Below are 26,194 nucleotides of genomic sequence, written 5' to 3' on the forward strand. Positions count from 1 at the left end.
CAAAGCTTAGCTTATTAAAGGCTCATCGATCACCTTGAAAGAAGTTCAACTCACTTCTGGAGCTTCCAGACTTCAGTCACATTCATTTAAGTGATGACTCACCTGAGGCTTACATTGTGAAGGCTTTCATGCCTCCTTCATTTGACAGTTTTTAGAACCATGTTGGCGCACTGCCGTTAATGTTCATATCTTTTGATAAACACCCTCAAACATTAAAAAAACTCTGATACACATGCTCACGCATGTGCATGGAGATCTCGTGCATGATCGGGTAGCTCCTAAAAGTTGATAGGAATGCCACATTTTTGGACCTCATCGGTTATTCCAAAACAACAGATGGGCACAAGCAGCAGCCTAATTGTTTCATTTTCTGATTGTTTCGATAAATAATGCCTTATACTTGACAGAACATCTGTTTACGCTGATAGCCTACTCATTAGCGTATTTAATGTTTTAATGCTGCCCTGAACCCCATTAAGACCCTTGTAAATTAATTAAATGGCTGGATTTGGTGCTGGCTCCTGCTGTGTTTTTGGAAACATGTTGCTGTAATTGACATATTACGCTATCATCGCTCAATTATTCCATTCCCCGCCCCACAGGGATGCGCTGGCCAATATCGAGGTGATGCAACTGGACTTTGAGATGGAGAACTTCACCAGCCAATCGGTCACCAGGAGGATCAACTGGAACATCGACTACCGGGGCCAGAACCCGCCTCCGGACTCAGAGAAGGTGGTGACTGAGTTGACCGTGGTGCAGAAGGACATTCAGGCTATCATCCCACTCTCCATGGTGAGTAACCTGTGACAACAGTATGCTATAATAATTTTCATATCAGTTGAATCTGTCTATTGTAACATTTACCACTGTTCAATTCAGATCTCTCATGCAAGAAAATAAGTTAGCCACTCTCATTAAAGGACCTTCGATCACCATTGTCATAGGTAAGCATGCTTATCAACACTTGTGGTTCTCTTTCCCTAGCTCGATGCTCATTTCACCTGCTAAGAGAAGGCCGCCAAGGCCACCTAGTAATGGCACACCATGCTAAGAGTCTGTCTGGCGCCTCCACTCCTATCTCATGAAAAGGGGCAATTAGTAAGCAGTAAACACCGATTGTGGAAATGAGGGACATTAATCAAGTAATAGGAAGGCAGAGGGCCAGTCCTGAAAGGTCAAGTTGCCTCCTGTGTGGTTTCACCTCCCTTTATTTGGTGAAGGGAGCCTGTGAAAAGTCTCAGGGAGGGAGACTTCATTATTAGGCTATTAAAATTCAGCTGCTTGGGCAAATGTTAAAGCGATACTTAGCTTTCTCAGCCCCGCATATATTTATATAGGTTTAAAATGCCACAAGTTGCAGAGAAGTAAGTGCCCAGGTGCTGAAGACACTTTTTTTTACACACTCGACTACAGAGGTTATTAAGCGAGGAGGAAGAAAACCTCTGTGTATTCACAAAACATGACGGTGTGCTTCGAGGGCTTTGTTAGAGAGGTCAAGCAGAGCAATGAAGATAGGAGTTCAGCTGAAAGGAGCCAGAGTCACGGAAGGCCAGCGCATGGGGAATCACAAAAAAATTGCAAAAGCTGAGGCAACCTGCTTGCCTGGCTACCCAGACTACTTGCTCCGGCCAAACGCTACGCCACGCCCACGGATGTTAGTTTCTTCTCCGCAATGAGTCTGGATCTGAGTACCTCCCTGAACCTTCACTGAATGCGAACACATTCGGGGCCATCTGATTGGTCCAGAAACCAATGGGTTGGGCCAGAGCCATTACAAACGTGGTAAAGCGGCAGGTTGAAAATGTGTCATTGGCTTTGGTACTCTGACTGGTTAGAGACGATCCAATCGCTGATTAATTTGTTTTGTACAATGCCCCTCGTCACCACAAACGACTTCAATGAGTGCAGTCTTAGACTAAAGAATGTAGTGAATGACAGAGCAACGGAAGAATTTAGTGTGAGTCGTCAGGCTAGAAACCTGTGCCATTTCAAGCAATTTCAGTTGCTGTGTTTCACTGTTTCTCATTCATGTACTATAGGGGAAAGACCAAGGCTCTGTCCCAAATAGCACCATATTCCCATAGGGCTCTGGTCAAAGGTAGTGCACTACATGGAATAGCGTGCCATTTGGGACTCAGAATCTAATGCCACATAATCCCAGGTCTCTTTGTGTCAAATGATTGTAACAGTAATAGTAGCGACAAGAGACTCTGCACGTTGTGTCTACCACTGCACACATCCTCTGCTAGCTTGTTAGAAACCAGAATGCTCACATTAATATATTTTTTCTGCATGGATTTGGGAGGCAGCAGAATGAGGCAATCCGAAAAAACACACAAGATGCATTTTGTATTTTGAGTAACAAAAAAAACGCAGGCGAGGGACTGAGAAGAACATGGCACGCCAAGTGCGCAAAATTAATATCCTCTCTGATTTAGCTCTAGCATGAACGAGAGAGGGAGAGATGGAGAAAAATAACTAGAGGAGAAAAAAAATGTTTTTTTTTTCCCAGGAAGTAAAAGTCAATGCTAGGCAGAGCTGAGCCACTAATAATGGGGAGGAGGGAGTGGGGAGATAGTAGCTAGGGAGGGAGGAGGAGGAGGGAAGGAAGCGGGTAAATTTACAGTGCAGAGTGCATCTTCCAGGATGATGTGGTTAAATCAGGCCGGGCCCCATCACTTTAGTCCTGTCAGGGCCCCAGCCAGGTCCCCCTGGCTGCCACATTCTCGGCGCAATTAGCACCCCGCGTCAAAGAGCCCTCTCAGGGGCATCTCATAAACGAGGGATGGGGAGGTGGAGAGAGCAGGAGAGGGGGATGAGGGTGCAAAGGAGAGGAGGGAGGGGAATAGCGGGGTACTGTGTTGCTGGCTCCACCACTGCGCCATGCTGCCGCAGTAGCGAACAGATGATAAATAAAACATGACAGCGTCTTTGCTGAGGCCCCTGTGGCAAAAAGTCGTATGACACACACACACACACACACACACACACACAGATGCACACACCACATGTCTGGCACATCTGACGTTGCATTTTGATCATTTACATGAGGAGTAGGAGCCAGGGCACAGTAAGCAGCAGAGGCTTTGATGGGTTTCGCTTGCTAATCGGCTTCGTCAAAACTCAACAACTGAGGACTGCCAAGCTTAATTCGTTCTCTCATTGCTTGTCATTTGGTTACTTGGTTTCAAATGGACCCTGCTTCTTTAATTGAATAAATCTAAAACAACAATGCTCACATGGACAAAGCTAAAGTAGTAGTCAATACTAGTCAATGTTACAGTAGCAGTATAATGCATTTTTCATTTCCGCCGTGTATAGAGTTGTCTCAGTCCCGTTTATTTGGTCTGGAGTAGTCATGTCTTGTGTGTACACTAGCTGACAGTTTTCTTCATGTGTCTAAATGCGTTAACCTTGGTGTTTCACGGGCTATAAAATGTTTAATGACTTTGAAATCGCCTCCTGCGCGTTATTGATAGCTCTCCCCTTACTGTGTTCACGATGAGCTCTCACTCATTACTCCGGACACTGCAGCTACCGCTTACCGCCACCGCAAATACTCAGGCCCCTATTTACATTTTTTTACATTAGCCATGCAGCAGAATACCATTTGACATATGAAAATGAGAAACATGATGGAGGACGGGGCGTCTTGTTACTTTAAGGTGGCGGTTGCGGTTTGTTGTGAGGAAAAATAGTTATTGGGCTCTATTTTCTCCATCCCTTCATTTGTCTAAGTCTGAGGCCCCTGTCATCAGTCTGCATTGGCTGTTCTTTAGCAAGAAACTGGGAGGCTAGGTTTACACATTCTCCTCACTGAATAATTGCCTGACAAACAGGTAGAATGGTAGAATGGCATCAATGTTCAAATAGTGCACCAGCTAATTTGATTTGGGCAGGACCTGACCGTGCAACATAATTAGCATTTTCTATGCTGCCATTTTTTTTATTACACCACATTAAGTAATACTGTTTGCCTCTAAGGCTTGAGACAAAACAGATATTTAAATATAGTGTTTTGATTGAAATCAAAGGCACATTTACATGATTTGTGTTTTCTCTAGGGGGTCACGAGGGACACAAAATAACTCATTACCCCCGCACAGCTCACATTCATTCCGTCAAAATAATGAATTCAAAGTCGTCCAATTCAAGACTCAGTGTGCATTTTAATTGGCTGGTTCTATATCACTGGAGTCATAAAATAAGTGTACATCTGCTGATGGTCTTGGCCCTGTTTATAATCAGTTCTCAAGTCAGTTTAGAGTATACCAAACAGGAACACCTTCCTAATAATGAGTATACCAAACAGGAACACCTTCCTAATAATGAGTTCCCACCCCTTCCCAGAACAGCCTCAATTCATCAGAGCACGGACTCTACAAGGTGTCGAAAGCGTTCCTCAGGGATGCTGGCCATGTTGACTCCAATGCTTCCCACAGTTGTGTTAAGTTGGCTGGATGTCCTTTGGGTGCTGGACCATCACTGACACAAACCTGGTGCGCCTGGCACCTACCTCCACACCCCATTCAAAGGCACTTACATTTTTTGTCTTGCCCATTTACCCTCTGAATGGCACATATACACAATCCATGTCTGAAATGTCTCAAGGCTTACAAGTCCTTCTTTAACCTGTCTCGTCTCCTTCATCTACACTGATTGAAGTGGATTTAACAAGTGGCATCAATAAGGATCCACCTGGTCAGTCTATGACATATTTTTTGTGTACTCAGTGTATATTCCCCAGCATTGTGATTTCAGGCATCTATTAGTGACCCTAGACTTTGTTGTTTGCCACCTTAGTGCAAATAAGATGATAACGCAGATTCTCTAACTGTAACCAAGATTGTGAGGACAGATAAAAAGATTTTGAGGTTTGTTTTGTAGGGCTATGAAAAATACTTTCCTTTGGCATTTCACTTCTCTTTCATATTTGCATCCGCTTGATGAAGAATGAATGTTTCACTTCACAACTCAAATGACTTTGCATACATTGTCAATGCGTACGTCTTGCCTTTTTTTTCCTAGCGTACAGTTGTAGCGCGGAGGGGAAAACATAAAACTGTGTTCTGCACAGTGATTGATGTTCATTATTCTCTTTGTGCATTCAATTTTTTTTTAATCTTGTCTCACTTCATTTTCTTTTCAAAGTGTTCATTGGAACATTTGAGGACACCTCTACAGTGTATCTTTTGAAAATACATACCTCGAGTGATGAAATGTATCAAAAAGGGGTGGCCCATTTAAAATCAAACCCAGCCGATCACTTAGAATGGCTTCCAGCAGAACTCTTTGGACTTCCTTTTTGAAAAGTTAATATTGGTAGTACTCAGTGAAATAAATGTGCGATAAACACTATCTAACACTGTTTCATGTTTGTTCCCTCTCTCCTTTAAACTCTACAGGACACCGAAATCATTAACACTGCAATACTGACTGGCCGAACCGTGGCCATTCCCGTGAAAGTGGTCTCCATTGAAATGAGTGGAGTCGTGACTGACGTATCATCCTTCGTAGAGTGCAAGTCCTCTAACGAAGACATTGTGAAGGTATGGTACAGTAGTTCCCTCTTAGGTTGCACAATTCCAGTAACTTTCCCAACCGTGATTTTGGAATACCTTGGACTTTTGGGAAAGTTACCGGAATTTCTCAACCCTATCCCTCTAAGAATGATATTGTCTTGGTAATGCATCTGATACCAAATGGAATCCCACCGTACTCGTACACACCCTAATGGGCCTGCAGCACACTTTAATATACCATCATGCGATCGTCAAAACCTCATTATATGGCTGTCCATAATTATGTGCTCTTGACTCAGTTGCTTTTGAACCCCCCCACAGATGAATCAATGGCTGTTCATAGTCTTACTGGTACACCAAAATCAATAGGCTACAAAGCACAGTAATAGCTCTGAAGGATGTCTAGTCTTTTTGCCACCGTTTCTCCAGAGCTTAGAGTTTACTTTAGCTGCATTATCTGGTGCAAGGCCTACCATCCATTTCCATTCACTTAGGCTGTGTCCCAAATGGATCCATATGTCCTATATAGTGCACAACTTTTGACCAGAGCCGTATGGGCCCTAAACAAAGTATTGCACTAAATAGGGAATAGGGTGCCATTTGGGACGTGACCTTAGCCAAGTAGGATAACTGGAGGCGAGGAGACGTTGCTAGTGTCCTGGGATGAGTCACAAACACAACTCTAGCCCGTTGGGAGCCACAGCTGTAGTATGCAACATCAGCTCCCATTTATGGATTAAAGAAGCAAACCCCATAAACAGCATTGGTAAATCCCATTTTGTTGTTGAAAGAGTTGGATAAAGGAGGCTGCAACTTCTGAAATTGAATCCAAATGTATTTGTTGATTCTCTCCGAGCGCATTTGATGACAGCACCACAACACCTTACAGGACATGTGAGAAAATTATACATGTGATGTAGAGAAAAATTATAGGCAATTTTTTATGTGGATTTATGCATTTTTTGTTCATTTGAGATTATCATGTGGGATTATTGAAAGCGGAGTGCACGATTATAATGCAAATTCGTTCTGAATAAATGGAGGGAAAAGCAACAGCTGTAAAACACAGACAGAATACAGACAGCCCCTAATCTTATTCTGACATTCATATGTGTGATAATACTAGGATCTATATGTCAGAGCATGAATAAAAAGCATTACTTTTTGCCATTAATCTGTATGTGAGAAGGTTTAGAATGGTTTCAAGACGAGCTGCATTAGCGCAGTGTTATTGAGTGGACTTTGGTTCACTGCCCCTGCCATTGAACTTTAGAAGCTAACGCAAGATGAGCCCTTCACGCCGAGATGTATATGAGTCCTGACAGTTCTATACAACACTCCACAGAATACGAACGAAAGGTTCACAAAGACAACCCACTAAGTTTGTGTGGTTGTGTGCTCTTCCCCTTGCATTTCGTGATGCCACATTATTCCCATTATTCATACACCGCACTCTTAATGCAGATCTATTCTAATCAGATTACTCTTTTCTCTTATATTTTGTTATTGTGTTTGTGTAGCCTTGGTGAGTCTGTGGAACACTCAAAACAATAGGCACTGCACGGTCTATAAGTAAAGCATATAGAGAACGTCTTATTATATAAACCAAGCCGCACCATGTGCACATAGGTTGTGAATTGCAAATGTGTAGACGTCAGATACATTTATTGGATTTTTTTTTTTAACAAAGCGTGTGTTTTTTTTTAAGCTTTGGATATTCGCCAACCTGCCGTTATTCTGTTTTTGTACCCAACTTTTGGAAAACGTTACGTGGTGTTCATTTCTCTTTGCTGAGGCGTTTATTCCTTTGTTTGTTTGTTTATTCCCCTATTGAAATAAATAGGCCACGATATATGTCAGCGCTGGCAGATAACCCAATCCCATTTGAATGTACAGTGGATGGTGTTTGTGTGCGAGAGAGAGCACAGTAGGATTGTTATTAAACCATACATCTGTGCTCTGCTCAGACTGGGGTTTGTTGTGGTGTTTTATGTTGTGTTGTTTGGGGTGGAAGGAGTGCACGAGTACGGGAGGCAGTATGGGGAGAAGGCAGGAAGCAGAGGGGGAGGCTGGGCGAGTGGAGGCGAGGGCTGGGAATTTGTCAGCAAGCGGGAGACGACATGACTCCCCCAGCTGATCCTTTCTCCCAGGGCTGTGTGTATGTGTGTGCGTGAGTGGCGGCAGAGCGCCCTCTTCCACGCCAGTGGTCATCCAACCCTTGTTCAGCCAAGCCCTCAGTTTCCTCCATTCTGCACTCTCACACCATTGTGACACATTCACCTTCAGCCAGTGACCAGGCTTATATAAGAAAGGCTTTGTGCGGCAATGAGATAAGTACACCTGAGTGGTGTACTGTCTTCAGTATTGTCTCCTTGCTGTCTGCTGTGGTATTATATATGAGAGGTCTTGAAGAAGTTGTCTTATTATTGTTGATAGCTTCACAATGAGGACTTAATCCAGTCAATTGGAGCTTGCTGGCCCAGAAATCATGTATGAATAGATAAAGCAATGAAACGCAATGTGTTTCGCAAAGTGCTCCTGTGTCGATTTAAAGAGTTATGGGGTATTTTTTTAAGAGAATTCTATTGATTATCTTACTGTACCTTCCATCAATTAAAGTAGGTTTTCATAATGGTAAATACAACAGCAACAGTAACACAACTGGGGTGTGTTCATTAGGCCCCAAATGAAATGAACCAAACTGAAACAAGGAAGGACTACTTGAACTCATCCAATACCACCACCAGGAACCACCAGCAAACACTTTTTTTTTGTTTTCTTTTTGCAAAACATTCTAAAGCATTTTTATTTTGTGTGCCCTAATGAACAAGTTATGCTTTATTTTGCCATATACTGCACCTCTAGGAACCAAACAGGTGGTATTGATAGGCCTACATTTTGCATGAGGTATTGTCATACATTGAAACTGCTCATGCGATCAAACGGAACTCATTACAGGCCTAAATCCTGTTTGGAGGCACATGTTGAAGTAAAGAGTGTGAGCAGAAGCTGGCCAGCATGGGGTGTGCATCACTAAACGGTGATCATTGTTTCTCATTAGATCCATACGCATTAGTCAGTAGAATAAGCACAATCAGGTCACCCCATCAACCTTCTGTTTTCCACACGCACGCGCCTCAATGAAGTGGATATACTGTGCTGCAGGCGGGTGGTGATCCTTTTTGATCCTGCATCTCTGCTTGTGGGTTTAAACTGGATGCCTGGATGCCACCATAGTGGGCAGTGCCCACCCTGTCTTTCTTTGCTCTGAACCCACCCAGGCAATCTGCTGGCACCATGGAAGGTGTCACAGAACATTAGAGGGCTGTGTAGCGACGGCAGCTCGCAGCTCCGTGCATTAGAGCACTTTCACGGACCCCCGTTGCCTTCTGACGCCTGTAGTCGTTAACAGCTTTTGACTCACAATTAGACAAGTTTATTAGCTGCCTGCAGGAGCTGGGATAGTTTGGGTTAGTGCAGTTAACGAGGGTGTATCAGCAAAGTGAGTGAGAGTGATATGGAGGCTGGTGTTAGCATTATAGCAAAGTGGAGGCCTAGAGTGGTAGGTCACAAGTGTGGAGGGTGCACTGTGGTGGTTTTGGTACAGAGGATGACCTTATCTGTCTGTCTGTCTGTCTGTGCCTGGGTGTGGGTAGGGGTGTAGGTATGTCCTTTACTCTGTACAGTGCAGGCACATGCCCCTTTGCCCTCCCAGTCTCCAAAGTGTCCTTTTGGGTGGTGGTATAATTTTCCCCTAAAAAAGTTTTTGTATAAAGGTTTTGTTATTGTTGTTCGGAACCCACTGCCCGCCGCAATTCGTCATAACTTTGTCAATTGTGCACCGCCCTATGGGACTGCAGGTCACGGCTGGCTGTGACACAGCCTGGGATCGAAACCCAGACTGTAGTGACGCCTCAACACTGCAAATCAGTGCCTTAGACCGCTGCGCCACTTGGGAGGCCCGAGTTAGACAATTATGAATATTAAATTATGAAGTTATTATTTGATACAAGCATTGAAGATTAATCACAATCAGTAAAAGAAATCGAGCACGCTACAGATGTTGAATCTTAATTTGATCACTCTTACTGAGAATTCTCCTGCAGAGAAGGAAATGCAAACTTTGTGTGTAGTGTTTTCAAGGTTTAAAAAGGCTTCTTAAGTTTGTAATTTCCCACTTTAAAATGTCAGAGTTGATTTGCCCTAACAAAAATGTATTATTTTAGCAAACTGGCTCCAATTAAGATATTACAACTGTAACTAGCATATTTCAATCAATCATCAACATCAATGATCAGCTGATAGCCCGCACTCTTTTTCTGATGTCAATCAGGAAAAAGAGTGAAGCACTGTGTACTAACTTGCTTAAAATGTGTGTGTTGCAGAGCACCTGCCCCTGAAAGGTCTGTGCATGGCCCTTCTGGCAAGCAATAACCTAATTATCATAATTCAGTATGCCAAAAGTCTATTACGCTGATACCAACCGTCATCCTAGATCTCCTGCAGACAAATATAATCCCGAAATCCCTATTCACACAAAGGTGGCTAAAGACGGCAAAGTCTCATAGTTGATCTGAAAACGCCAATGATCAGAGCAAGGGAAATAAAGATAAATACTTTTCTCTCGCTGAAGGCTTCTGACCTGGCCTGTATGAATTGCAGAGTGGAGAGGTCTGTCTGGATGAACTGGGTATTTTATTACCCAGGCCCCCCACTACAGCACTGAGAAGACTGCGATCCCAACCTCCATTTGTAAGAGATTAGCTCCTTTGATTAGTGTCAGCTGCCTCCGACTGCCAGATAAATCATTGATGGTATCCCAAAAGCAAAAGCAAACCTTGCTATTTATTACAGTAAATATTTTAGTATTTAAGGGATGGGTATTTATGAGAAATTCTGTCCCATGACTGCTTGGAGACAACTGCTGGATAAAAAATAAATAAACAGAATTTTGTGGGTGCCTGGTGTATTAAGCTTTCGTATTCTATGAATTATCTGTTGCCTGAAAGCTTGTGTTAGTATATTATGCAGTGTGTCTCCACAGAATTGTGTGTAGATCATAACACAGAAAATTGTGGTGGGTGGGAAGAGTGGGGTTGGGGGGGCATGCGACCCATGAATGATTTTTAAAGGCTTTGAGTAGGTTGTACTTAAGGGCCAATTCTTCCAAATTAGATTGGAGAAAACCCTCAAGTAGTGTTGTTTACACTGTGTTCCCAGATATTTCTAATTACAAAAATACAGTCCCTCGTGGCAAAATATTGGAACGTTCACAAAGGAGGATTACTGCGACCTAAAAATAGTACACATTGCACATACCGTGTTAACCCCGGTGTCCTGGCTAAATTCCCAATCTGGCACTCATACCATCACGGCTGTCTAATCATCCCCAGCTTACAATTGGCTCATTCATCCCCCTCCTCTCCCCTGTAACTATTCCCCGGGTCGTTGCTGTAAATGAGAATGTGTTCTCAGTCAACTTACCTGGTAAAATAACGGTAAAATAAAAAATAAAATAAAAAATACTCTGTAAGTGTAAAAAGGAATATGTGTACTCCCTATTTCCTTCAGCTGAAGCTGAGGAAAGCTGTGCACCAGCAAATCCAATGTAATAAACTACAGTGCATTCGGAAAGTATTCAGACCCCTTGACTTTTTCCACATTTTGTTATGTTACAGCCTTATTCTAAAATTGATTGAATAGTTTTTTTCCCTTATCAATCTACACACAATATCCCATAATCACAAAGCAAAAACAGGTTTTTAGAATGTTTTACAAATGTATTAAAAATAATAAACAGATCACATTTACATAAGTATTCAGACCCTTTACTCAGTACTTTGTTGAAGCACCTTTGGCAGCGATTACACCCTCAAGTCTTCTAGGTAGGATGTTGCACGCTTGGCACAGCTGTATTTGGGGAGTTTCTCCCATTCTTCTCTGCAGATCCTTTCAAGCTTTGTCAGGTTGGATGTGGAGCATTGCTGCACAGCTGTTTTTAGGTCTCTCCAGGGATGTTTGATTGGGTTGAAGTCCCGGTTCTGGCTGGGCCACTCAAGGACATTCAGAGACTTGTCCCGAAGCCACTCGTGCATTGTCTTGGCTGTGAGCTGAGGGTTGTTGTCTGTTAGAAGGTGAACCTTTGCCCCAGTCTGAAGTCCTGAGCACTCTGGAGCAGGTTTTCATCAAGGACCTCTCTGTACTTTGCTCCGTTAATTTTTCACTTGATCCTGACTAATCTCCCAGTCCCTGCCACTGAAAACATCCCCACAGCATGATGCTGCCACCACCATGCTTCACTGTAGGGATGGTGCCAGGTCTCCTCCAGACGTGATGCTTGGCATTCAGGCCAAAGAGTTCAATCTTGATTTCATCAGACCAGAAAATCTTGTTTCTCATAGTCTGGGAGTCCAAGCAGCTGTCATGTGCCTTTTACTCAGGACTGGCTTCCGTCTGGCCACTCTATCATAAAGGCCTGATTGGTGGAGTGCTGCAGAGATGGTTGTCCTTCTAGAAGGTTCTCCCATCTCCACAGAGGAACTATGGAGCTCTGTCAGAGTGACCATCGGGTTCTTGGTCACCTCCCTGTCCAAGGCCCTTCTCCCCCGTATGCTCAGTTTATAGTCTTGGTTTTTCCAAAACCATTTAAGAATGACGGAGGCCACGGTGTTCTTGGGGACCTTCAATGCTGCAGACATTTTTTGGTACCCTTCTCCAGATCTGTGCCTCGACACAATCCTGTCCCAGAGCTTTACGAACAATTCCTTTGACCTCATGGCTTGGTTTTTGCTCTGACATGCACTGTCAACTGTGGGAATTTATAGACTCAGGTGGTGCATTTCCAAATCATCTCCAATCAATTGAATTTACCACAGGTGGACTCCAATAAAGTTGCAGAAACATCTCAAGGATGATCAATGGAAAAAGGACGTGCCTGTGCTCAATTTTGAGTCTCATAGCAAAGGGTCTGAATACTTATGTAAATAAGGTATTTCAGTTTTTATTTGTAATAAATCTGCAAACATTTCGAAAAACCTGTTTTCGCTTTGTCATTATGTGGTATTGTGTGTAGATTGATGAGGAAAAAATATATAATTTAGCAATTTTAGAATAAGGCTGTAACGTTACAAAATGTGGAAAAAGTCAAGAGGTCTGAATACTTTCCGAATGCACTGTAGGTGGTTGACGCCACTCCTGCATCCATACTGTACTATATCACCCATATCAATGGCAGATACATTATCATATGACTCTTGACTCATCACCTCTTTCGCAGGTGTCCATGAATTGTGACTATGTGTTTGTGAACGGGAAGGAGACACGGGGCTCCATGAACGCCCGGGTCATCTTCAGCTATGAGCACCTCAGTGCCCCCCTGGAGCTGACCGTGTGGGTGCCCAAACTCCCCCTCCAAGTGGAACTGTCCGACAGCAATCTGAGCTTCATCAAGGGCTGGAGGGTACCCATTCTTCCTGACCGCAGGTAGGAGGACTCGCCCACACACTAAACATGGAGTGCACTGCTGTTTTCGAGCTGCTGTTTTTTTTACTGAATTTGAATTATATTTGAGATTACCGCACATCTTAATTGTGCACCCCATGTTTTGATTGTGTCGTATGTTATATGTTGTGGTGGCGGAATTTGGGGTGAGCTATTGTAACTTCTCAAGGTTTATGCTCTGTTCTGTGATGAACTGCATTTCATAGACTCCTGTTATGTCTGCAGGAACTGTTGTGTATCCAATATGATTGTATTATCACCTCCTATATTTTTTTTATTTTTTTTATTGAACCTTTATTTAACTAGGCAAGTCAGTTATAAACAAATTCTTATTTACAATGATGGCCTAAGAACAGTGGGTTAGCTGCCTTGTTCAGGGGCAGAATGACAGACTTTTACCTTGTCAGCTCGGGGATCTAGCAACCTTTCGGTTACTGGCCCAACGCTCTAACCACTAGGCTACCTGCCGCCCTATATGAGGGACATGCAACCGAGTTCTTCCCTGACTGTGTTCAGAGACAGATCTCCTTTGTAGCTGCTTGTTTAAAGATGTACTACTACACTGTAAATAGTCACTGCCTAGATCTTTGGATTGAGTTTTCCACAATAATATCATTCTAGGGACGGGTTCCTGCCTAAGCAATGTTTAGGCATCTTAGCACAGCTACTGCCTGTGCACACATGATTTATTAGAGTTTAAGCCAGCCCATGGTTTCAAATAATCACACTTATCCCTCTTAAATAATTGAACTAAACTATGAAGTTTGGCTGAGAACGGGAGTTTAAGCCAATTTTACATCCGACTAACAGTAAATTCACTGCATGTTTTTAGGGCCGGTTTCCCAGACACAGATTAAATCTATCTGAAAAACCTATTTCAATAGAGATTTTCGATCGAGAATGGTTCTTAATCCTAGTCTTAATCAGTTCCGGGAAATAGGCCGCTTGGGTTTCACATTTTCAAAACCATGAACCACAATGAACTACATTAACTGCTATGTATTCATATTTTGTAGGGAATAGGATAAAAACATAACTGCAGAAGGCTTTTTATGGTTATTTTTGAATGGTGAGAGAAATGTATCACCAAATGTCATTACGCCATTTTGGCAAAACATTAAGCTCTTACCTAGATGTTTGCGATGTCATCAGAACATGGACAAAAAAACTTCACTCAGTATTACGTAGAATTTTTTTGCAGTTGTTTTACAATATTAATTTTGCAATAATTGAATGGTCTTTTATTTAGTCTCCCCTCGGAACACAAGCCTTTTGCCTCACTTTCCACTCTCTCTCTCTCTCTCTCTCTCTCTCTCTCTCTCTCTCTCTCTCTCTCTCTCTCTCTGTCTCTCTCTCTCTCTCTCTCTCTCTCTCTCTCCCCTAACACAATGCTGTTTAATCCCTAATCTTTATCAAGGGCCAGGTCTCTTGGACCGCAGTGTGTTCGCTACATTACCGCATTGCTGACTGGCATTGTTATCCAGTAATGGGTTCTAAAAGAGGAAAAAAGTGTAATTGGGTAGGCCGGGCGACGTGCATCAAAACTTGAACTCGTTCGTGTGTATCAATCTTCTGAAGAAAAAAAAACAATATATTTCCAGGTATAGCCTCAACGTGGTAAACTCTTTGACCTGTGCGAGAGTCATGATACTCAATGAAGAGAGTCATGCTTTCTCTTGTGTTAACCTAGTCTTAACTGAACGCTCGTCTACACTCTCGTCTGTCTCTCCACTGCCATTGCGGCTTTGTTTTACAAGATGAGGAACACAGGCGAACAGCACATTTTAGCCTTAAAATGTCTAGCGTTAGCCTGCCAGAGGACGTGATACATGTTCGAGTATTGTCAGACCTTTTAGGGAACACGGGACAGGCCTGCTTGATATTCAGGCGGGCTCCGGGAATCAATGGATGGTAAATGCTTTGTCAGTCACTGACTGCTCGCTGCCGCTCCTTCTTCTCAAGTTATCTGAAAGGATAAGTCAAAGTAAAGATTAATTACCCTTGGAAACAGAGGAGAGCTTTTTAGCATTTAGGGAATGCCGGCAGCATGTCAGACTGCTGAGGAAGGAATGGAAGGCACACGTCCAAATCTTGCTTGATTGGTCGTTTTTGGAGGAGTTTTGTGCCAGGTTGTAGGATTTTTCCCTCATGAAGGGCACATTGGAACAGACACTGTAACAAATGTCCTCCATATGGATTAGTGTTGGGCCTCTCATCACATCAAGTGCTATGATGTTTATTATATAGTGATAAGAAGCAATTAATAACATAATCTCCCGAAACAGGACGCAGGATTTAACTGGACTACAGCATCTTCCACAAACATATTAAGTAAACATTATGCATCATTAAAGGTTATGATAAACTTCTGAAACTGTTTAGTAAATAGTAAAGCAAATACATTTTTGTGGTTCACCTTTGTTGTTGTAAACTTTGACACTGGACACGGTTTTGACATGGGTAATGGTATTGACACTGGTAATGGAATTGATACCGGCAATAATATTGACCATGGTTACGGTATTGATACTAACATCATTGACCATTTGTCACCCCCCTCTCTCAATCAGGAGCGCCAGAGACAGTGACGTGGATGACGATGAGGACGACCGGCGGGTGAGTCGGGGCTGCACCCTGCAGTACCAGCGCACCCTGGTCAAGGTGCTGACCCAGTTCCACACCACCTCCACCGAGGGCACCGACCAGGTCATCACCATGCTGGGGCCCGACTGGCAGGTGGATGTGACCGACCTGGTGCAGGACTCGCTGAAAGTGGTCGACCCTAGGATAGCTGAGCTGGTGGACCGCACTGTGCTGGTGGGCCTGGAGCTGGGGTCCACAGTACTGAAGGTATTGAACCTTGGCTAGTTCTCCAAAGTATGAAAAGTGAAGTAGCTTCTTTCGATTGTATTCACTGTGCTGAAGGTATAGAACATTGGCTAGGTCTCCAAAGTCTGAGAAATTAAATAGGTTTTTTCAATTGTCTCTTTTACTTAATTGATGTTCTTGCACTCAAAAACATTATAGGCTAGAGCCCTTGAGGCTAATAGTAACTTGACACTGAGGTAGAGTGTTTGGAGAGTGCGAGACAATATATTTTCTGCTTCATGCACACTGACCTAGACAAACTGGACATGTGAAAGCGAGAAAATTATAACTCTTCCTCATTGCTTACACCCATTTCGTATTTGTAATGGAATGCTCTACGAGGATTAAATTATGAATAAGATCTGTCTGTGGTCGTCCTTCCTTTTAAGGATGGCTTCATCTGCATAGGCATGTACTCTATATGGTCATCAGCCTAGTCTCTCACTGTGCAGTTACCAGTTTTACCAACCTGAGTGATCATTGGCTTAGAAGTCTGGGAGAAATCAAAAGATCTCAAGCTTATAGCATATTTTATGGTGCACAAGGACTGCTGGACCTGTCAGTCCTACAAAATTAAGAGTAGCCTAGATCAAACGTGAATTGTTAATACTGCCCTCAAAGGCAAAACAAAGTAACTACGAATTTGGTCGAAAATAATTGATCTGTTGTAATGGCCAGGTATATTATCTGATTAATGTGGTATTTATTTTCCTGACACAAGATCAAGCCAGTTGATCAGAATATATCATGGCGAATCATAAATTGCTTTCTGTCTAGACAGAAAAATACTTTGTTAAAAAGAAAATGCTATTGCAACCTCTTTGCAATAAGGAATTGAGACCAAAAGCTCAAGAGAAGTTTCAAGTGTTTAATACCAAGGATACAGTCAGCTGAGTGCATCAATTTAGAAAGTTCACAACCATTTCATACTCTCTCCTTGTAGGTGTCACCTCCACAGCTATACATTTTATGACCCAAATGAGTTTCCCTCTGGCTCCCCTGTGGAATGTCCATGGTCCTCTCTTTGTTTAGCCAGATCCCACTTCATCCATCTTCTGTTCTGGGCCTGACCCTGCTCTCTGATCCTAGGCAATTTCCTCTTCTCTGATTAGGTCATGGTTTCTAAATTAGCATACACACAGTTTCATGGCCTAAACTAATCATTCACTCCACAGGATACAAACAAACTACAGTTTAACTTGAAACATGTTACATTTGAATAGAGATCCATTAACTTTTAAGTCAGATTTTCCCAGAAGAAGAAAAAATACGTAGTTGCTACGTTTTGCCTTTGTAGGGCAGAATAGTTTCCTTATTTTTTTAAGATGTCAATGCCAAACTTAACATGGTTAATCATGGTAATGTCTTTGATGACCCTAAAACGTTTCAAGTTGATAGGCCATTGTGAAGTGGATTTACAAAGGATTTAAATGGGTACATAAAAGCCATCAGCCATCTCTTAACCAACTAAGAGATGTACCATGGGCCTGCATACCAAATTGTGTGTTATTTGGATATATGAGGAAAGACACCTACATACAAAGTTCCATGTCTTTAGGTCAAATGGGGTGTCAGATATGAGGGTTTAAGTGAGACTGCTTTTTAACAGCACCACCTAATGGCCTCTAGTGTCTATGTGGCAAATTAGAAAAAAGTTACCAATCTATGCTTGAGTAATTTGATATCTAAGAATAACAATAGGTTTCACAAGTTTGCTGTGATCTCCTAATTAAAGGGCGGAACAGCACTTTTGTGAAATGTATGCTTTGGCCTCCCCCACCATTCTTCCTTCTCTCTTTTTGGAAAGCTAATTATTTCTTTAGCTAAAAGTACGGCACTACGAAGGGTGTAAGAGTCAGATTTTGTATTGTTTACACAGTTCTGAGAGACATTACCGTAATTTCCGGACTATTGAACGCACCTGAATATAAGCCGCACCCACTGAATTTAAAAATATATATTATTTTCAACATAAATAAGCCGCACATGTCTATAAGCCGCAGGTGCCTACCGGTACATTGAAACAAATTAACTTTACACAGGTTATAACGAAACATGGCTTGTAACAAAAATAAATAGGCTTTAACGAAACACGGCTTGTAACAAAAATAAATAGGCTTTAACGAAACACGGCTTGTAACTAAAAAAATGTTTGCAGTAAACAGTAGCCTACCAAGAAAGTCATTGGTCACTATCTTCCTCCTCCTGTGCGCCGAAACCACTGAAGTCATCTCCTTTCAAAAAAAATTGAAAGCGGGAAAAATCCATATATTAGCCGCGTCATTGTTTAAGCCGCGAGGTTCAAAGCGTGGGGAAAAAGTTGCGGCTTATAGTCCGGAAATTACGGTACTTAATCACTCAATTAGTCTATATACACTATATATACAAAAGTATGTGGACAACCCTTCATATTAGTGGATTGGCTATTTCAGCAACACCCGTTGCTGAAGGGTATAAAATCGAGCACACCGCCATGCAATCTCCATAGACAAACATTGCCAGTAGAAGGGCCTTACTGAAAAGCTAAGTGACTTTCAACAGGACACCGTCATAGGATGCCACCTTTCCAACAGGTCAGTTCGTCAAATTTCTGCCCTGCTAGAGCTGCCCCGGTCAACTGTAAGTGCTGTTATTGTGAAGTGGAAACGTCTAGGAGCAGCAACGGCTCAGCCGCGACGTGGTAGGCCATACTCACAGAACAGGACCGCCAAGTACTGAAGTGCGTAGCACTTAAAAATTGTCTGTCCTCAGTTGCAACACTCACAAACTGCCTCTGGAAGCAACATCAGCACGGTAACTGTTCGTTGGGAACTTCATGAAATGGGTTTCCATGGCCGTGCAGCCGCACACAAGCCTAAGAAAACCATACGCAATGCCAAGGGTTGGCTCAAGTGGTGTAACGCTCGCCGCCATTGGACTCTGGAGCACTGGAAATCTGTTCTCTGGAGTGATGAATCACGCTTCACGAACTGGCATCAGACAGACAAATCCGGGTTTGGCGGATGCCAGGAGAACGCTACCTGCCCCAATGCATAGTGCCAACTGTAAAGTTTGGTGGAGGAGGAATAATGGTCTGGTGCTGTTTTTCATGGTTCAGGCTCGGCCCCTTAGTTCAGGGGAAGGAAAATCTTAATGCTACATCATACAATGACATTCTAGACTATTCAGAACAAATTATTATTTAAAATGACGTCCTACACCGGCCAAACCCGGACGACGCTGGGCCAATTGTGCGCCGCCCTATGGGTCTCCCAATCACGGCCGGTTGTGATACAGCCTGGATTCAAACCAGGATGTCTGTAGTGACCCCTCAAGCACTGAGATGCAGTGCCTTAGACTGCTGCGCCACTTGGGGGTCCTAGTGGAAACCCTTCACAAAAGAGTGGAGGCTGTTATAGCAACAAAGAGGGGACAAACTCCATATTTAATGCCCATGATTTTTGGAATGAGATGTTTGACGAGCAGGTGTCCACATACTTTTGATCATATAGTGTATACTGTATACAGTGCCTTCAGAAAGTGTTCATACCCCTTGACTTATTCCACATTTTGTTGTGTTACAGCCTGAATTCAAAATAACACACAATACTCAACATTTTTACAAATGTATTGAAAATGAAATACAGAAATATCTAATTTAGATAAGTATTTACAGCCCTGAGTCAATACATGTTAGAATCACCTTTGACAGCAATTATAGCTGTGAGTATTTCTGGGTAAGTCTCTAAGTGCTTTGAAAACCTGGATTGTACAATATTTAAAAAGCTCTGTCAAGTTGGTTGTTGATTATTGCTAGACAGCTATTTTCAAGTCTTGCCATAGATTTTCAAGCCGATTTAAGTCAAAACTGTAACTAGGAACCTTCAACTCCAGTGTATATTTGTTCTTGTGTTTTAGGTTATTGTCCTGCTGGAAGGTGAATTTGTCTCTCAGTGTCTGTTGGAAAGCAGACTGAACCAGGTTTTCCTCTAGGATTTTGTCTGTGCTTATCTCTGTTCCATTTATTTTTTTCCTTAAAAACGACCTAATCCTAGTGCTACTCAGTGATATGTTGTGTTGGATTTGCCCCAAGCTTTGTATTCAGGACATGAAATTAATTTATTTGCCACATTTTTTGGGGTGCTACTTTAGTACTTTATTGCAAACAGGATACATGTTTTTGAAATATTTTATGCCGTTCAGGCTTCCTTCTTTTCACTCTGCCATTTAGGTTAATATTGTTAAGTAACTTCAATGTTGTTGATCCATCCTCAGTTTTGTCGTATCACAGCTATTAAACTCTGTAACTGTTTTAAAGTCACCATTGGCCTCGTGGTTAAATCCCTGAGCACTTTCCTTCCTCTCCGGCAACTGAGTTAAGAAGGACGCCTGTATCTTTGTAGTGACTGGGTGTATTGATACACCACCCAAAGTGTCATTATTAACTTCACCATGATCAAAGGGATATCCAATGTCTGCTTTTTTTATTTGTACCTATCTACCAATAGGTGCTCTTCATTGCGATGCGTTGGAAAACCTCCATGGTCTTTGTGGTTGAATCTGTGTTTGAAATTCACTGATCGACTGAGGGACCTTGTATGTGTGGGGTACAGAGAGAAAGCAGTCATTCAAAAATCTTGTTAACACTATTATTGCACACAGAGTGAGTCCATGCAACTAATTAAGTGACTTGTTCAGCACATAACAAAGAGGTTGAATACTTATTGACTCAAGACATTTCAGTTATTCATTTTTAATTATAATTTGTAAAAATTGCTAAAACATAATTACACTTTGACATTATGGGGTATTGTGTGTAGGCCGGTGACAAAAAATCTCAATTTGATCAATTTACAATTCAGGCTGTAACAAAACAAAATGTGGGAAAAGTCAATGGGTGTGATTACTTTCTGAAGGCACTGTATACATGTTTTATCATTCAGCTTTCTGTGGCCTCGAGGAGACAGGAGCCATGGTTTGTGTCCCAAATGGTACCCTATTCCCTATTTAGTGCAATCCTTTTGACTAGGGCCCATAAAACAAAAAACAATGCACTTTATAGGGAATAGGGTGCCATTTGGGACACAACCAAAGACACCCATTTCTATCAGCTCCACACTTGTGACGGAGTGAGGGAACACTTGATAATGGTTATTAGTACAGGAGAAGTGCATCCTAACCTATGTACTGCATGTACCTACTGTATGTGTGGTATGAGTCACATTTTGTGTTGCATTAGCTTTGACCTAGATACAATACGTACAGTCCACATTTTAAAAGGGTGGCCTTAAAATGTACTTTATTTAAAACAAAATGTAAATGTATGTTTTGCTGAAACACTTAGTGTTATCCTAGCCATCAGAAACCATAGCAGTGGTCCATTTGTATGCCTAGGATTATGTGTACCTTATTCCATTTTTTTTCTGTTTGTAATTACACATTTCATTGTGAATCAGTTATCCACATTCATTTTGGCCAAACAAAAACTGAGCTCTGTTATTCACCCTGATAATTTTCTGCTACCGCGTCGGCTACTCAAATGAGAGTGAGAAAATACAGGCACATAACACAAGAAAAGAAACTGTACTGCTGAGAGTGCATTATCATCTATTCATTTGGCTCCGGAGTGGCGCAGCGGTCTAAAGCACTGCATCTCAGTGCTAGAGGCGTCACTACAGACACCCTGGTTTGAATCCAGGCTGTATCACAACCGGCCGTGATTGGGAGTCCCATAGGGCGGCGCACAATTGGCCCAGCGTCGTACGGGTTTGGCTGGTGTAGGCCGTCATTGTAAATAAGAATTTGTTCTTAACTGACTAGCCTAGTTAAATAAAGAAAAAATATATACTTTTGTCCCCTGCTGTTACATTTTCATGAGCGTAGGGTAGAAAAATGAGTGCGCCGTATAGAGATGGATGGCCAATGTGGAACTCTCCCTTTCAGCATGTTAGTTAAATCTGATCCTGGGAATATGCATCTGGGAGTCCCTGACGACAGACCTTGGGATCAGAAGAAAGCATTGTCCTCTCTGGTTTGTGAGGCATCATAAAAAGGAGCTAAAAAGCATGGGATACACGGCGCTGTGCTTTTCTATGTCGACGTCACCTTCACAGACAGTCCAGCCTTTTCAGCGCACTATAATCAACAGATCGGGATTACAATTTTGTCTCTGTGCCAAAGGGATCATACTACTTTTGAATCGCTGTTTTGAAGAGGGAGAAGGGCTGTGATGGTCTATCTGCAAAAAAAGTTAACATACACCTGTATTTAAAAATATATATATATATTTAACCTTTATTTAACCAGGAAAGGCTCATTGACATTTAAAATCTCTTTTTCAAGAGCGTCCTGGCCATGATAGGCAGCACCAAGTCAATACAAAAATTACAGACAAACAACATGAAAAACTACAAGTAATCTAGTAAAAACCATAGAATTCACAAGAGTATAACAAAATCAAAACAGCAAATTAAAAACATTGACATGTCAGGGAATCAGTCTCAAGATCATTCATCAGTGATTTAAAAATACCAATCGGGACAAGTTCTTCCAGTTTAAAAGTATTTTGTAAGGCGTTCCAAGACGATGGTGCAGAGTACATAAAATCCCTTTTACCAAATTCAGTTCGGACATTTGGAACAGTTAGCAGGATAAAGTCCAGCGAACGAAGAGAGTACCCACCACATTTCTGAACAATAAAAATGGCCAAATAAAAAGGTAGTAAACCCAAAATGGCTTTGTAAATAAAAGTATACCAGTGACTGAGTCTACAAGTGACTAGAGAAGGCCAGCCAACCCTGGTATACAAAGTGCAGTGGTGCGTAAGGGTTTTGCAGTTTAAAATAAATCTCAAAGTGCCATGGTAAAGGGTGTCAATTGATCTCAAACACTGAGCGGAAGCATTCATATATAAAATATCCCCATAGTCTAGTAAAGGCATAAATGTAGCTGATACTAGCCTCCTGGCTTCAAAAGAAAAACAGGCCTTATTCCTAAAATAAAATCCCAATTTCAGCTTAAATTTTTTTGTAAGTTGTTGAATATGCATTTTAAAAGAGTGGCCATCATCAATCAAAATTCCAAGATATTTATATGAGGTTACAACTTCAATCTCCTTGCCCTGACAGGTAGTAATAGGTGAAGGGTTCACAGGTCTATTTCTTGCTTTAGAAAACACCATTAGTTTAGTTTTGTCAGTATTGAGAATAAGCTTTAATTGACACAAGGTATGTTGAACAGTATAAAACGCAGTTTGCAAGTTCTGGAAAGCTTTTGTAAGAAACAAGGCACAACAGTAAATAACAGTATCATCAGCATTAAAATGAAGTTGCGCATTTTGCACATTTTTGTCTAAATTATTTATATAAATAGTGAATAAGAGGGGACCAAGTACAGAGCCTTGGGGCACACCATTAAAGACAGACAATTTAACAAACATAAGCCCATCAAATTGAGTGCACTGAGTTCTATCAGACAGATAGTTAACAAACCATGCAACTGCATGCTCTGAAAGACCTACACTTGACAATCTCTGCCTTAGTATAGCATGATCAACTGTATCAAAAGCCTTAGAGAGATCAATAAAAAGTGAGACACAATGCTGTTTTTTGTCAAGAGCTTCAGTGATATCATTTAAAACCTTCATGGCTGCTGTGATTGTGCTATGCTTCTTCCTGAAACCCGATTGGTACATTGATAAAATAGAGTTAGTAAATAAAAACTATTTTAGCTGTTCACTCACAAGGGTTTCAAGTATTTTCACCAGGGGTGACAGCTTTGAGATTGGCCTATAGTTATTTAAAAGAGTTGGATCTCCCCCTTTTAAAAGTGTCAGGACAAATGCTGATTTCCAGATCTTTGGGATTTCGTTACATTCCAGGGTTAGATTAAACAGATATGTAAGTGGTTCAGCTATGAAATCCGCTGCCAGATTTAAAAAGCAGGTGTAACGCCCTGGCCATAGAGAGGGGTTTTTTGTTCTTTATTTTGGTTAGGCCAGGGTGTTACATTGGGTGGGCGTTCTATGTTCCTTTCTCTATGTTTTTGTATTTCTTTGTTTTGGGCCATGTGTGGCTCCCAATCAGGCACAGCTGAAGCTCGTTGTTGCTGATTGGGAGTCACACATAAGGAGCATGTTTTTCCTTTGTGTTTTGTGGGTAATTGATTCTGTTTAATGATTTTTCCAAAAGGACTGTTCTGCTGTCGTGTATTTGTTATTTTTTGTAGTGTTCTCTTCGTTGTAATTAAATAACTATGATGAACACTAACTCCGCTGCGCCTTGGTCTACTCTCTCTTCAGACAGCCGTTACAGCAGGGATCCAAAAGATCAGGACCTGCAGGCTTTCTCTGATCTAAGGATTCCAGGGCTTTATGTACCACCTGCACTGAGAATGGCAAAAAGCTAAAAGTTTGACCAGCTCTCACTGGTTCATCCACACAAGGTTGTACAGAGACTGAGGACACTGAATCAAACAGCCTACCAGATGATACAAAGTGCTCATTGAAAGAATTCAGCATTTCAGTTTTGTCATATACAGCAACAGAGTCCTTCAAAACACATGACAGTAATTCATTAACATTACTGTTACCAGACATAGACTTAATAGCCTTCCAAAACTTTCTAGGGTCATTCAGGTTATCAGTGGTAACAGACATAAAATATTTAGACTTGGCCTTCCTGAGAAGAAAATAACACTTGTTTCCTAACTGCCTAAAAACAAGCAAATCAGCCTCAGAACACGATTTCCTTGCTTTAGCCCAGGCTAGGTTACAGTCGTGAACAATACAAGACAGCTCAGAAGAAAACCATGGATTATCCCTCCCTTTAACCCTGAACCTGCAGAATGGAGCATGTCTGTTTACTATTTGGAGAAAACCATCATGAAAGAATTTCTAGGCAGTTTCCACATCAGGGATAAGCTCAATCTTGCTCCAGTCAAAATAAAACAAATCATGAAAGAAAGCCTGCTCATTAAAACACTTCAGATTTCTCTTACGAATAAAACGTGGGTTTGTCTTAGGAATCTTAGTATTTCTAACAGCAACAACAGCACAATGGTCACTTAAATCATTACAAAAAACACCAACCGCAGAATATTTATGTGGAACATTTGTCAATATCAAATCAATCAGGGTAGATTTATCTGGGCATTTTAGATTTGGGTGAGTGGGTGAGTTAATCAACTGGGTAAGATTCATAGAATTACAAAACATTTTTAAATCATCAGACACCGGCATTAACCAACACCAGTTGAGATCACCAATCAAGATCATTTCACTGTAAAGAAGTTAAGACACAAGGTACATCAGAGAAGAAAATGCATCACCGAGAGCAGAGGGGGGTCTATAACAGCCAATCACAGTTATAGAAAGACCCTTTGAAACCTCAATATTCAAAGCAAGAAATTCCAACTGTTTACAAATAGTTTCAGACTTTGCCACACAGGGAATTCCGTTTTTACATATATAGCCACACCCCCACCTTTCTTAACTGCGATACACACTGTAACCATTTATACAAATATCCTTATCAAGAACAGACTTGCTGAGCCAGGTTTCAGAAAACACAATTACATCAGCATCAGTTGATTTAGCCCAAATCCTTACCCCATCCATTTTTGACAACATGCGTACATTTAAATGAAAAATACCAAAACCAGATCTAGATTTAAAATCAGAGGGGGTTTGGAGACATTGCATATCAGGGCCAGGGTTAGGCTGAACGTTACCTGATATCAACAAAAGAAGAATAACTAGGCACCTCTGTTTAATAACCTTGCACGGCTTCTCTTTTTTAAGAGACCTACTGCAAGTGAAGTCTACAAGTGAGTTTCCAGACAATACAAAACAGTAATTTAAAACCATTAGACTTTGGTAGTGACACAAATTCGTACTGTTCACATCATGCCACAAATACATCGGCACTTGGACGAGTGGAACGAGTGGTAAAAGAGCGAGCTCCTGCAGACAAAATGTCCAATGGACGGGAGAGCACATTGTCAGATGTACTCACCCAGCGACAATGTATGCCGATGACACTTTTGTGCATGATATTGCCCCAATGATTGACCAGGCTCTTTTGGAGATACAATCTTTTTATTGCTTTGCAGAAAACTTTTGTTGAACTGAAATTGGTAATTAATGCAGGTAAAACCAAGTATGCGTTATTTTCCAAAACACTCAAAAATGTATCTAATGATTTATGCATATGTACATTGAATGGTGCCCACATTGATCGTGTCCCCGCTTGCATCTGGATTGATGAAAAGCTATCTTTAAAAAAACATATTGATGAGTTCGTTAACAAGGTTAAGAATTAACA

The 26,194-nt window shown here is 41.7% G+C and overlaps 1 protein-coding gene across 2 annotated transcripts in view; it reads left to right on the top strand.

Moving 5' to 3' along the window:
• LOC115148597 (transmembrane protein 132E) overlaps positions 1 to 26,194 on the top strand; it is a 363,759-nt gene that overhangs the window by 316,359 nt on the left and 21,206 nt on the right. For both annotated transcript variants that reach the window (XM_029690639.1, XM_029690638.1), the window contains exons 4-7: positions 603 to 795; positions 5,409 to 5,552; positions 12,802 to 13,007; positions 15,596 to 15,875. In XM_029690639.1, the coding sequence (XP_029546499.1) occupies positions 603 to 795; positions 5,409 to 5,552; positions 12,802 to 13,007; positions 15,596 to 15,875 (823 nt within the window). The remainder of the gene's footprint in view (positions 1 to 602; positions 796 to 5,408; positions 5,553 to 12,801; positions 13,008 to 15,595; positions 15,876 to 26,194) is intronic.

This window comes from Salmo trutta, chromosome 15, assembly GCF_901001165.1.
Source record: "Salmo trutta chromosome 15, fSalTru1.1, whole genome shotgun sequence".
NCBI lineage: Eukaryota > Metazoa > Chordata > Actinopteri > Salmoniformes > Salmonidae > Salmo > Salmo trutta.